Source organism: Phocoena sinus, chromosome 10 (genome assembly GCF_008692025.1).
Source record: "Phocoena sinus isolate mPhoSin1 chromosome 10, mPhoSin1.pri, whole genome shotgun sequence".
NCBI lineage: Eukaryota > Metazoa > Chordata > Mammalia > Artiodactyla > Phocoenidae > Phocoena > Phocoena sinus.
Genome location: NC_045772.1, coordinates 46,981,818 through 46,997,048, shown reverse-complemented (window position 1 = coordinate 46,997,048; position 15,231 = coordinate 46,981,818). Strand labels below are relative to the sequence as shown.

The 15,231-nt window shown below is 37.0% G+C and overlaps 1 protein-coding gene across 3 annotated transcripts in view; it reads right to left on the bottom strand.

Annotated features, from left to right (window-relative positions):
- The window catches only part of PTPRR (protein tyrosine phosphatase receptor type R), a 257,281-nt gene that overhangs the window by 16,904 nt on the left and 225,146 nt on the right, over nt 1–15,231 (bottom strand). For 2 of the 3 annotated variants that reach the window (XM_032646704.1, XM_032646702.1), the window contains 2 exons: nt 4,237–4,347; nt 2,767–2,924 (listed from right to left, as the gene is read on the bottom strand). In XM_032646704.1, coding sequence (XP_032502595.1) covers nt 2,767–2,924; nt 4,237–4,347 — 269 coding nt within the window. The remainder of the gene's footprint in view (nt 1–2,766; nt 2,925–4,236; nt 4,348–15,231) is intronic. The other variant, XM_032646703.1, reaches the window with a different exon arrangement.

The following is a 15,231-nucleotide window of genomic DNA, read 5'->3' as shown; positions in this document are numbered from 1 at the left end:
TAAACTCTAGATTGGCATTCCACCTCCTAGCTGGCACTCTTGCTGTTGCTTTTTTACACTTGCTGCATTTCAATGTATCTAAATTCAGTGTATCTAAAACAGAATTAATTATCTTTTTCCTCAATGGCATTACCAGGCAGCCACAAGTTTTCCAGCCTAGAAATCTTGGAGCTATTTTCAACATCTCCCCCTCTCTCAACTCCCACATCCAATCTGTTACCAATTCTTATATTTTCCACCTCTGCGGAGCTGTTGTGATCCATGCTTTCCTTTCTATAAACTGTGCTCACGTTTTTGAAATCTTACTTTATGATTAGCAATGATCTCATTATGGTTTCCAAGGCTCAAGACTCTTCCTGGGCTAATTCATGATATACACAGCTGCTAGGTTCATCTTTCTAAAACAGGGACCGGATCATATTACTCGCTACTCAAAAACTGTAGATGGCTCCCAACGGTCACAGCACAATGTCTAAGCACCCTTCCATGGTATTCAGGCCCTTACATAATATGACTGTCACGAACTTTCAAGCTTTTTGCTGTCAACTTTGCACCCCTTGCGTCATTGTTTTCATTTGAATCATTGCAAAAAACTCCTATTTTCTAATTTTTCTTTTTGTGTTAATGGATATTTCTCCAATCGGAAATGCCCTCCCTCCCGCCTTTTAAAACCACAAACATTGGACCTCTTTTCAAGATCCTGTTCAACATTATTCCAACTTTTAGAGGCTTTTTCAATCCTCATGGTTTGGATGAATAATTCCCCTCTTGGCACTCAAATAGCACTATTTCTCCTACATGGCACTTACTTCCTGTTGAATGTGGGTGCAGAGGAATTCAGATGAGGAGTGAGTCCCTTTTAGTTGACGTGTCTATGGAGAGTTTGTCTCAATAAAGAGACAGGACTTGAACTATACCCTGTGAATGGCAGGCATTTTGGTTATCATGAAGGAGAGAGAATGTTCCATGGATGAGAATGGTAAAAGGAAAGAACTGCCGCAGAACACAGTGACAATGAGTAGGCTAGTCTGGCTTAAAGAGAAAGTTACACTAGAGGAACAGTGGGAAATAAGACTGGGAAGGTACAGTGGGGCCTATAAAGGATCTTAAATGGAAAGCTAAAAGGTTTGGACATCATCCGGTAAAAGAATGGTAGTCTTTTTTCTTCCTTTTTTTTTTTTTTAGAATTTGTTGAAAACAATGAGTTTTCACTCCCAGAAAATTCACCTAACTTCATGTATTCAAATCTGTTCAAGTCATTTCAAGTTCACTGGCCCTCATAGCTAAGCCACAGATCCGAGGTTAAGAACTTTTGCTCTAGGGAATGGGAAGCCTTTGAGAAGTGCTGAGCATAGACTCCACGTGATGAAAGAGGGTTTTAGGCGCCTCATCCAAGAGGAGTGCACAGAATAGGCTGTAGTAGGGGTGGAGCATGGGGAAGTGGGGTGTGTATGTGCAATTAGCTGACTTCTTCTAAAATACATGGGTGAGGTCATAAGGGCCTGAACTTGGGTGGTTGGGCAGGAAGTGATGATTATGGGAGAAGCTTTGAAGGGAAAGCCAATCTGGTGACTGATTAGATATGGAGGCTGGAATTGAGAGAAGGGCCAAAGATAACTGTCAACATTTGATGTTGAGTGCCTGGAAAAAAGATGGTCTCATTCTTAGAAATAGCAATCAGAAGGGGAGCTGGTTTCACAGGGGAAATGGTAAGTTCATTTTAGATATCCTGACTGTTTTATGATTTTGGGTGGGGGACACTTCCAGCCCTAAAGTATGGCCAGTTAGGTATTTTTCTTCAGCCCCAAGCTAAGTTTAGGATGAGGCCTAATGTTAGAAACTAGACAATGACACTTTGGATAAATAGACATATAGTAAATTTTACCCTTAATTAAACCACAAAGGTTCAAAAGAAGGCTAAAATTATAATCTAAAATAATATATTTTATTTCTTAACAATATCAAAAACTATCTTACAAGACTTAGGAGAGTCAATAAAGTAACACCAATTATTTGGAGAAAGTATGGAGAATAGATGGCCAGTTATATAAATAACCTTAAAATACATGCTTTAGTTTGGGCACACTAATGGGAAAACAGGGGGAAGAGGTATAATTTAAAGGAGAAGACCTTTAAGCTAGACGTTAGGGAAGGGAACCACTGCGGACATCTGTCACTGTGTCGGCCCAGCCTCCAGTACCGCATGTTCTGGTAACAGCACTTTGTTCTCCTTTTGGCGAATTACCACTTGCCCACTTCCCATTTCATAAATTTATTTCCATCTGTTTTTCATAAGGTAACTTTTAGAATAGTTGACTGGTTTTCACCAAATTTGACATAATAATAAATGTTATCAAGATACAATCCTAGTAAAGTCCAGGGGCCATCTTGAAACAACAAAAGGCTGTTGATAATTAAAAAACCATATATCATTCCTAGCATACGTGAGACTGATGAGACTAATTGAGTCCATCTACGTTTCAAGGTAGAGGACTGAGTGAATAAGTTCCCCTGTTCCCTGAGCTATTAATTAGAAGTGATATTTTCTCCCCTGTGTGACTGTTTGCTGAAAATACGCTAATGATGTCACTTCATTTCTGTTAAGTATCGTCTCGGTCAAGCCACAAGTATGAGGAAGTTAATCATTTTCAATACATATTTAATTTATCAGCCAAGTCAGAACCAGGAAGTAAAACCCAACTTCCACCTGCTCTATGACTTTACGAAGGACAGCTGCTTACGCAGAAAGGACAGCTCATCCCTTACCTGCAGTGGACAATCACAGGCCCTCGGCCCACGGAGGCAAGTCTGTCTTCTTCCACATCCAGCATGAGCTGTAGAAGGGGCTGGGCACTGGCTGGAGTCTTGTGATCGGGCCATGAGGTGTACCAGTAATGCTTCACGTGTTGCGTGTGACTTCCTTGCTGAAAATAGCAACAGCCACCAGATGCTTCATTGTCCTGTGGAACTAAAAGTCACCCAAACCACAATACTGAATGCCTTCTATCACTCCCATCTTGCTGGCAACTTATTTCTAGGCGGAAAAAAAATCTAGGAGATTTTTGAAGAATACTCTTTCACCCTGAGAAAACTTTACTGTAACTATGCTGATGCCAAAGTTTGACAGCCTTGCTCTGTTAAATGATAAATATGTATTTAGTACATATGTTTAAGATATATTTAATATAGAAAACATACATATGCTAAATATATGTTTGTAATTTGTTATAATAAACACAATGGATATTAGATGAAGATATAGCCAAGAAAGAATCAGGATATAGTGCGTTTCCTGCTCTTTGAACATTCCTGAGACGTTATTATAAACATATTGACCAGTATAAGAACGCTTAATTTTATAGTCAGTCTCTCTAATAATTCTACACTCATCCCAAATTCCAGTTTTTCACAGCAGTGAGGAATTCCTGTAGTAAAGGAGCGACAAGGGGGTCACTAGATTAGAAATGCTTTGAGTGAGGGTCCATGCACATCACGTCAAAACCCAGTGGGGGGCCTGGTGTGGACGAGGCACTTGAGAACACCGTGTTGAACAGGTCTCAGTAAGTGCCTCGCGGCTCTGCATCTACCCTCTTCCTCTCTGCGGTGATTCTGTCCCAGTAATGAGGCTCTAGATAGAACTGGAATCTTTGGGATGATTGCTCTCCAGAAGTAAAAACAATACCATGGCAACAGTCCTCAGCATCTGCTGCCCCAAATTTAAATAACTTTTCTATGACATAATGTGGTCCGGGAAAGTCCCCATAAATGACTGTGACTCCAGGTTTTGGGAGATCTCATCAACACTTCAGGCTTTTCTTGCCTCCCACAAGCGCAGATTTTCCCTTTCACAGTTTCCAGGCCTTACTTAAATCTGCTTAGACCAAAGGGACATTAAAAAAAGAAATCATGGTACAGTCTCTAGCACAAGCCTTTAGTTAAAGGCATTCAAAAGGTTAAATCAGAGACGTCATATTTATGCAGAGTAGAAGACCTGAGCCTCCCACTTAGTGAATTTCCTTAATTGCTGCTTATATTAATTTAATAATTCCACATACTGATAGTAGCCGATAACAAAGAAATACTTAAGGGAGTGATTATAATTTCTCCTTGATCTTGACATTATTTAATTTATTTAAATTGAATCTGCAGTACTTATTAGGATAAATAATTTCAAAGTAGAAATGTAATCCTCCAACATCGCCTACTTTGTAGGTAGCTACAGCTCCACAGTTTTACCTTTAAGACAAGGTTTCGAACGGTGTAGTTATCACATTCATTTACATTGATAACCAGAACCTCGACTTTCCCATATATTCCTCTCTTTTCTGGCCAGTAAAGCACACATTTCTGGAGGAGGGGAAAGAAGAACAAATATTAAAGAAGCAAATACTAATGGTTTTCAATGGCCTTGGAGTATTTTTTATTCAAGCATCTGAAAATTTTCTATTTAGTTAATATAAAAAAATCAAGTATCAATTTTTACAGTTCTGTAAATGAGCTAAAACCACTGAACCATACATTTTAAATGGGTAAGCTTTATAGTATGTATAGTGTAGTATAAATTATATCTCAATGCTTTTAAATAAAATATCAATTTTTACATATGTCTGCCCAACACTATTAATCCCACACCAAAAAATAATTAAGGCAAAATTTTCCAAATCCCCATAGAGAAATTAAGGACTAATTAAGAACTGAATTAAGAATTAGGAAGCTAAGATCCAAATATTAGAGTTTATCCTGTGATGACTAGGATTAAAACGAATGTTTTCCCACAGTGATTGAGGCAAGTCACATTTCCTGCTTCATCAAAAAAAGTCTCTAATTAGAGTATCTGTAATGTGTTAGGTGCCACAGAATCCAGTTTCCCTTGTATGTAAAGCAGATGTAATGACCATTAATACACCTAAGGTATTATATTTTCTAGGACCAATGACCCTTTCGCCTATGGGATCCATTGAAATAAATGTATAGCAAAATTATTTAAAAAAATTTTATGATGGATCCTCTTTGAAGGGTTTAATAGCAGTGACAATAATTATATGGCGAGCAAGAAAATATAATGTGGTGGTTAAGGTGCAAGCTTTGGAGTCAGAGAGCCTGGGGCCAAATTTTGGTGCTACCATTTATCTGTGAATCCATAAACAGGATATTTAATCTCTCTGGACTCAGTTTCCTCAAGAGTTAATACATGGAAAGCACTTAAGACAAAGCCAGGCATACAGTAGGCGTTAAAAACATGATGTTATTATTATTAATTATTGTTATTTTACAACTACTCAGTTATGGAATGGGTTTTTGATCTAAAGTGATTAGATTATTACTTAAATATGCATTAGATCATGCATTAAATATTATATTATTTTTATGATATCCAAGCTACATTATTTAAAAAACTACAAAATGAGACTCAAGCATACGTATAAGCTCATATTATTTATTATTTTGCCTTTTAAACAACTGCAAAAGAGCTATTAATTTCTTGCCACATATTTTAATGACTAAGAATGTGAAGTGTGAAAGTTGACATTTTATTTTCAGTGCCCAGGGAAGCAATTTAATTTTAGAAATATTGTTTAAATAGAATTCATGATTTTCTTTCAAACACACATGCATATTTACAGAGAAATTCTTTCACTTCTTGCCTTCAACAGGGACTTTGAGGTCCTCAGGACACTTGTTTCTTTACATCTATGTCAAAGGCACGTGACCAAACTTGAAAAAAATTAAGTACTTATAGATTTAAAAGAGTAGCAGCAAAAACATTACAGAATTACAGAACTAAAGGAAAAGACACATAAAGTATCAGAAACAGACCTCTGGGGCTCTATCATGCTAAGTACCAAGTACTCTATGTGATAAAGCCACAAGGAAGTCACTTCACCTAGTGGAATCAGTGTTTTTCATCCACTACAATAAAAACACATTTGCATCCTCTACGTTCTGGTCCTTTTCCAAACAAAGTAAATCATTTTCACCTCTATTTACACGCCACCCCACACCCAAGACTGTCAAGCAATCAGGCTAAAGGCTTACTCTGGCTAATATAACATTAACATTAAAAAAAGAAATCTTTAGCACAGGGAACTATACTCCAAATCTTGTAATAACCTATAACGGAAAAGAATCTAAAAAAGAATTATACATATATATATATGTATATATATATATATATGTATAACTGAATCACTTTGCTGTACACCTGAAACTAACACAGCATCGTAAATCAACTATATTTTAATAATTTTTTTAAAAAAGCAATCTTTTAAAAATACAGCAATTTCTTTCCCTCCTCATTTACGAGTTGCCAAATGTCTCAAATTCCCCCAGTTTGTTAAAGGTAATCATACTAACCAATGTGCCTGGTTTCTTTCAATGGAGCATCAATTATTTCGCTGCAAGACCCGAGCTATTTTGTGTCTTAAAACCCATGCCTCCTGGATGAATCCAAGAAGAGTGACAAAGAATCTTGAAAAAGGTACTGAACAAAGAAAGAGGCATTCAGTGGCCCAGCAGTCTGGCATACGTGGCCCCATTGTCCAAGATCACGTCTGAGGAGCAGGCCCCTCTTTGGGAAGGTGGCTCTTGAAACCGGTAAGAAAAGCTGCGAGGCAGGAGCTCTCAGCCTGCACCCTGACTCTTAACAATACAATCCAGGCTTGTGCACCTACTTGATAAATGGAAGTGCTGCTCGCTTCTCTCCCAAGCTTGCCGGGGCCCTCTTGAATGTTTTTCTTGACTCTTTACCAAAAATGAAATTGGCAGCAGGCTCCCAGTAGACAATGCAATGTGACTTGTTCATTCAAACAACCCTTAATTAGCATCCCATCTCCTTTCTGAGATACAATAGCTTATTTCTACACACCGAATACATTTTTCCCCCTTTTAGGAGAACGGAGAAAAAGAGACCAGAGAAGTGTGGGTGCTTTTGAATATGAAGTGAGGGAGAGTGGCAAACATAGTTGTTTCTAAGAGCACAAGTTCATGTTCAAATTAGTTTTGTGAAGAGCTTTTTAGGGCTTCTTTATTGTGGTGCTAACAATGATATAAAAAAGGAAAATGCAAGGAAGGAAAATGCTCTCTTACAGATAATATTGTGAAACCATAATAATTGTAGGTAATTTGAAATAGCACGCTATCTAGCAGTACGTAACCCCAAATCATCACTATTCTTCTGCTAGATGGGCTGATTCTTGCAGTAAAATTATCTATTAATTCCAAGAATTCATAATTTGGAGGACAAAGAGGTTTCCAGAAGGTCATGTGTCTCTTGTGCAAACAAGTAATTAGTGAACCCTAACTAAAGATTCTGGACATCAACCAATGTTTCATAATCAGTGGTTTACAGCAAAAGTAGAACGCAATGCAAAGCAAACTGATATTTTTATAATCTTTTTTTCTTTGACCATCCCTCTCACACCCACATTAGGACTATTTGTGTATAAAGAAGGAACAGGTCTAGCTAGTATTTTAGTTGCCTGAAAAAAAAATCTATTTTTAAGTTACTTTCTTTTTAAATTCCATGCACTTAAAATCAAAGAGATTTTGCTCTATGAGCTAAAGACTATCATCACATAGAAAGTGGCTCTAAATAAACAAAAAGAAGATACTCAGTTGCATTTGGGTTACATTTGCATATAAGACAGAATGGGTCAGATTGTCTAAAATTATTATGGTTTTGGTTACTCTAATTCTTAGTGTTCCAATTAAATATTAGTAACATAGGTGCAGCAATTTAATATTAAAAGCACCTTCACCAACCTTATATCACTGAATCCCTTCCACGATCATTTGCGTTAGGTAGAGCAGAGAGTATATATTGTTGTTATTATTATTTTTTTTATCATTTTACAGCTGATAAAACTGAAGCTCAGGTGTTTTCATAAGGTTTTCTGGGACCATCCTCTTGGGGCTAGGACCCTCTGAGCAAATATCACTTTATACATTCAAGTTTCTGTTTTTGATTTCTGCACTAATAACCGACACTTCTTTTTACAGCAATAATCAATGCCCTCCCTTCCCTCTATGAAATATGCTGATGCTCGTGGAACACTGAAAGCCCTCTTTCTGCTCTCTTACTAAGTCCAGCAAGTCTGTCACTATCTGCTGAGCTGTATGTTCAACAAGTGGTATTTATATCCGAACCTCTTAATGACAGTTGTACTTGTTATTAGAGCCCAGTAATTTAATGAAACTTTACATAAATCAATGAAACATGAGGGTGGAAAGAAAAAAAGAATTGTTCTATGAAATAATTGCATAAGCTAATTAGGTTTTCGCTGGGGAAAAAAAGTAAATCAGTAAAGAAAACTGTGGTCAAATCAGGTACAGGTGAGACCATTATAAAAGGGCAAAGTTTGGAAATATAGACAGGATTCTGCTTTCATATTGCTTTACAAATTTTTCTATGTTCTCTCACATTTCAAAGAAACTTAAATGGGACATTTCAATGACATATAAAGGGCGTGATTTACACAAACTATATGACCGAGAACCAATATTAAAAATAAAAAAAGACAGTTCCATAATAAAATAATGAACAAATTTGAATATGAACAAATGTACCTGTTTTAAGACAAAGTAAAACATTAGAGTTTTTTTGTGTGTTTGAGTCTCCACTCTTATTTATTTATTTATTTTTGGATTAACTCTGTCAAATAAGAAGGCTTCTAACTATAGTTAGAAGTAAGGCAGGCTACAGCAATTGAAAAGAACCTAGCAGATTAAAAATTAAGGTGCCAAGTTATATTTGGAATGTAAGCATGTTTGCAAGGACAGGTGAGTAATTTTTCTTTGGGGCTGTCAGCCTCTGAATTTCTGGCTACTCTTAATTGCTTGGGTAGCATAACTGTCAAGCCCCTGGTCTTTCAGGAAATGAGCTTAGGCTGCTCGGCATTGCTGGGCAGTGGTAGGTCAGGGTGCTTCTCTAGATACCAAATATCTAATTCTGGTCCTCCAGGACAGCAGAATACCAGTCAGTGGGTCTCCACTGTCTTGCAAATTACCCTCCCTGACCTTGTTTGTACAGACACTCTGATTATGGGACTTTGCTCGTTTATTTTCATTCTTGGTACAAAATGTGAATCCTCTTGTCCACCCCACACTTCAAAGACTGACCTCTAACTTGAGCATGGACTCTCCCATCACAGTTCCAATCCACACTTTCAAATTGTCCACTACTTTGTTTTTTTTGTTGTTGTTTGTTTTACTTTATTTTGGCCGTGTCGGGTCTTAGTTGCGGCATGCTGGATCTTCGTTGAGGTACGTGTGATCTTTCGCTGCGGCGCACGGACACTGCCTTGGGGTGCGTGGGCTTCTCTCTAGTTGAGGCGTGCAAGCTCAGCAGTTGTGGCTCGTGAACTTAGTTGCCCCGCGGCATGTGAGATCTTAGTTCCCTGACCAGGGATTGAACCCACGTCCCTGCATTGTAAGGAGGATTCCTTACCCCGGACCACCAGGGAGGTCCCCTTGTCCACTACTTTGAATGAGCAGATCTGACACTTTTTGTTTTCTTTAAAACCAAATCAAAATGGCTTGTTCATCTCCTCTTTCCTTCCTGGAGAGAACGTGTTAGAGATTTTATCTGGACCTGTAAGCAATCCCGCACACTTTTCTCTGGCCACAATCACTGCTTGGACTGGAACTTTCTCCCTTCCCACCCTAAGTAGGGAGAAGATTTGAGGAGGGTGTATATAGTGGTGAGGAGTTGGGAGTCAGGTTGCTAGCCGTTTGCCCTTGGGCAGGTTGCTTAACCTCCCTGTGTCTCCGTGTCCTCTTTTAGTGGGATTTACAGATACGTTTATTGTAAAGATTGCTTTCTAAGCATATTGTTAATGCTCAATAAGTATTAGTTATTTGGAAGATCAACAGCCCAGTTTCTAGACTTTCTATGTATATTTGGTGAACTTTCTAGATTATCTAACTTAAACTCTAATTTTTTTTAGCTACTTTAAATAGCTGAGAAGATGTATTTTCATTCATTCATTTAGAATATAACATAGAATAATTAACATTTAATTACGAGTGTTTTATCAGAAAAATTTATTTTCTCTTCAAATGTACAGTTTAAAAAAGGTCTACTTTATTTTTAAGTATAAGTTACTTATATATTGAATAGCCAGTCATTCCCAACTGAATACCCATCAGATTTTCATCACGAAACTTAAGGTCAACATGGGATATAATTAATACTTATATTGCAAAAAAAAAACCCCACCTTTTCTGGATGTATTTAATTAAGTAAAGATATCTAGAGTAGCTGTGGCTTGACTCAATGAAGTCATTGCTTATCTTCTTTTGTATTCATAAAATTCTTATAGGCTTGCCATTTATAAATTTTAAAATGACCTCCTTATCTCATTGCAAACTGTCTTCCATCTCTCTTACTCTACCATGTTTGTTTTCTCCACCCCCCATAGCACCTAACATTTTGTACCTGTATACAATATTTTAAAATTTTGTTTCTTGTGTATTGTGTCTCCCCTTTTAGATTGTAACTCCATGAAAGGAGGGATCTTTGTCTGTTTTGTCAATAAAGATATAATCCAAGCACCTACACTGGTGCTTGATGGTTGACAGTTGATAAATATCTGTCAAATGAATGAATGAATGTGCACAAATACAGCATTGGATGTTTTATAAAGAGGAATGTACTGAATGTCTTCAAGGTTAGCTGGAGAATTCCAGATGCTAAAGATGTGGTACAGTTAGATATATTTCTGGAAAACATGTTTTTTCAAAAGTCCACAGCATTTAGCCAGGTCATTTCACACCTAAAAATATACATTAATTAAATAATCAAAGATGTGGGTAAAAAGATTGGAAATGACTTAAATATCTCTTAATAAGGAAATGATTACATACGTTTTAGCATGCACACAATGAAATTCTAGCATTTAAAATCATGTTTTTGATGAGTTACTAATGACATGGAGAGCACTCATAATATAATGTTAAAAGCAGAATATACGATGAATACAGAACCCTCTTTTATTCTCTATATTCGTCAGCAAAATTTAACATTCCAGTCCTATCTCCCTTCACTCCCTACTATGCCCAGACAACATCAAACGGCTCAACTCGTGTATGCTATGTGGTGTCTTGTCTGCCTCTGTGTGCTGTTGCTTTGCCTGGTTTATGTTCCCTTGTGCACTTACTTACTCTGCAGCCCCTACTGAAAACTGTATGGCACCATATGAGCTGTATGGACAAAGGAATGTAATTAAAATAAATCCTTTCCGTAATTTTACCAGAGAGGAAGGAAGGGGATGAAAACAGAGAATACTTAAAATACGATTTATGTATTTCACTTTCTGAGGTCAAACTGCTTGCAAAGTGTGAATAGGTCAATGGGCAAAATGGGGTTTGTAAGTATTTAAGTCACAGCTGAATCTAGATGAAAAATGTAAATAATAAGAAAGAATACGGCTGTGTTAAATACTTGAGATAAGTATTTTGTTAGGCCAAATGACCAAGTAATTCCCTCACTTCTTACTGCTCCCTGAAGCCAACAGTGGGTCTCTTGTCTTCTAATGTCTTGTACCCTTATTTGGCCCGTTTATTATGTTGGGGCAGTGATTAAGTACATGAGCTTTGGAATCAAATAAACCTGTACTAAAATTTGGACTCTATCACTCACTTACTTTGAGGCTGTAGGCAAATGGTTTAAGCTCTGAGCCTCAGTTTCTCATCCATAATATAGGGATAGTAAATCATGCTTTGTAGAGTTAGAGTGAAAATGCACAGAATTAACTTATGAACTGTGCTTACTACGTATATTTAATAAATGGCAGTCAGTAGAAAATATCTTCCCCAGTATGTATACTATGACCAACATTCATACTACTTCTCTTCTTTCCTAGGAGAAAGTCTGAGCTAGTCTGAGGACTTTGGAAATATGCAAATGATTCCTGTCCTGCTTAGATTGATCTAACTCCAGCTTTGCAGATTTTGGCCACTGTGCCTTCTCTAGTCAAGCAATAGTTCACCTTGAAAGTCTGAACACTGTGTTTCCAATGTTTTATTTCTTTCAAAAGGAATTCCCTTCTTGAGATTTATCTAAATGAAGAAATCAAATTTGCCAGCAATAAAAATCTCTTCTCATTTCTTGCCATAGAAGATAACTGATTCTTCAGCTCTATTTAAAAATTTTTTACTCTCATTTATAAAGTAACTATGAGAATATTGGGATTATTGAATAAGAACTGGCAACTATTCACTTATTCCTTTATTTATGTATTAGAAAATAGAAAGGTTCATGAAAATATAAAGCCTGGGAATTTCTAAAGATAACTCCACCTTCACATATTTTTGGAGGAAATGATTTTTGTCTGTTCCAAACAATGACGCTTAACACAATTGAAAGTTGGCACATTTTTGGTAAACAGCATCTTCCTGGCAGTGTGAAGTCTACTGCCTATTTCTTTTGAGCCAGACTTCTCAGTATCATTTTGATCTGTAAAACATCAAAGTTTCCTCCACAGTATTGTATTTACATCTTTAGAGAATCTGGACGGAAAGGAATTTTTATTTTAATTTAATGGGTAATCAACAATAACAGAAGTCAAAATCTTTACTGCAATATTTGGAATTATGACTGGCCACGGGAAAGTACACATAGCAAATTACACATAGAAAACATGTAACATAATCTATTTACTTTGATATTTCCAGAAGATATATCCCAGACATTTAAAAAGGCAAGAGGCTAAAAATGGTAAGAAAAAAATAATACCTCTTCAATTTCTGAATTATGCAGCCAAAGAGAAAAATAAAAACCTCAATCACCCTTTATGTGGCCATTATTATTATTATTACTTTTTGCGGTACGCGGGCCTCTCACCGTTGTGGCCTCTCCCGTTGCGGAGCACAGGCTCCGGACGCGCAGGCTCAGCGGCCGTGGCTCATGGGCCCAGCCGCTCCCCGGCATGTGGGATCTTCCCGGACCAGGGCACGAACCCGTGTCCCCTGCATCGGCAGGCGGACTCCCAACCACTGCATGTGGCCATTATTTTTTAAAAATTCTGGCTTTTCAAAAGATCTACTTGGCTCTCCTATGGAGAATGTGAATTCTGAGAATGGTACCAACAGGTTAACTCCAAGTATGATGCACTTGAAAAAGAAAGAACAAGATGGGCTCTATTCCTCTGCACGTTCAGAATGGAGATGTCTGAGCATCATCAGTAAATCAACTCAGTGTCACTTTGAAATACATATTTAACTCATACAGCAGTTCTTTTAGAATCACAACTTTGGTCTTGGGGACAGAAGGGAAGAATATAACTGTCTTTTGGGGCTTTGGCATATTTGCCAAGTGTTCATACTATCTTTGTTGGACTTCTTTAAAATATGTCACATCCTACTCAACTTCTAGGGAATTCTTTCTCACTAACCATCAATCTTGGCTTCTTCTGTCCTGATGAAACCCTGATTCAAGAACAAGTTAAAGCACTATTGGTGTATTTCTGACTTTTTGTCTAAGGAAACAAATATATCACAAAATTTGAGGATTGAAATGCTCAAGACACCAAAATTATAATTTATCTTACACAGTTACTACAACCTATTCGTTAATCCTTGTTAGATACTGTTTCACATATGCTTTGCCAAGTATTAATCCTTAATAAATATGTAAGAAGAAAGTAATGTTTTCTGTGGAAAATATAACTTGTTTCAAAACATTTACATACTTATATTTATGTAATTGCATACATCACAGTGCTTTTTCTATGTTGATTTTATAAGATTTTATTTTTAATAGAAGAAATAGAATTAATAAGGGTATGAATGTGCTTTGAGAAAACACATTGTGACAATCTATTCAGAAAATTGTAATTCAAACCAAAGTGGGCAGGAGTAGTACAGTCTATTCAGATCTAGGAAATATTGCTAAATCCTGTGTGAGTTCTGGGTTGTCTGTGATTTTCTCTCGTTCCTCTGTGGGTATTACTCTACTGATTTTTGGCTATTGAGAAGTCAATTGTTAGTCACTCTGGTTGTTAAAATAGTCTCTGTAGTGTTTTTCAGTTCCACAGATGTGTCTAGTTGTGGATTTATTTTTACTTATCCAGCCTAGAATTTACTGTGCTTTTCAAATCTGAGAGCTCGAGTCTTTCACCAGTTTTGGAAAATCTTTAGCCATTATCTCCTCAAATATTACTTCTTTTTTTTATATTCTCCTTTTTCATCTTCTAAAATATCCATTAGACATATATTGGACACCTAAATACTGTCCTCTATATGTCTGAAACTCTCTTTCATATTTTTGGTCATTTTGATCTTCTAGGTAATTTCCTTAGTTCTATTTTTTAATCCAGTAATTATTTATTCAGCTGTGTCCAGCTTGCTAATAAAACTATCTCATGATGTTTCTTTTTTTCATTTTAATGTCTGTATAATATTTATTTCTAGGACTCTTTGGTTTGTTTTTAAATCTTCCTAGTCTTTTTTTTTTTTTTTTCGGGACGCGGGCCTCTCACTGCTGTGGCCTCTCCCGTTGCGGAGCACAGGCTCCGGACATGCAGGCTCCCTGACCATGGCCCACGGGCCCAGCCGCTCCGCGGTATGTGGGATCTTCCCAGACCAGGGCACAAACCCATGTCCCCTGCATCGGCAGGCGGACTCTCAACCAATGCGCCACCAGGGAAACCCTTCCTAGTCTTTTTTGATAGTAACTTGTTCTTTTGTCAAGTTTTTTTATTTTATATTTTGTGTGCTTAATTATAAAACAGCCTCTATTTATAGTTTCTATTATTTCAATTTCTTGTGGGTCTACTTCCACTATTTGTGGCCTCTTCTGCTTTTTACTTATGTTGCTTATTTACATGTGTGTCTCGGAATTTTGACTTCTGAGCTTATGTTTGGCTGGGCTTTTTCTTTGGAAATTCTGTGTAGTGTATGCCGAGAGTACATGCATCCAGAAAGTTTTTGCAAAGTGCCACAAGAGCGTTACCAATGCAGTATTACTTTTTATATTATTACTTAAATGAATATAAACTAGTTTATAAATGATTTATATAAATAAAAGAATCACTAATGTATATTATCATTTAACACTTGGTGTTTCCGGGGTTTTGAATTCTGAATACTCAAGAGTACCTGTTTATTGATCCCACGAGAAGGCCAGACTTCGCTGGATTCATTTCCTCTTATAATCCTATTGTGGTAGGTAGGTTTATTTTTGTGGTTCACCCTTTCACTGAAGGCCTAGCCCTTGAAGGTGTTCACTTCATG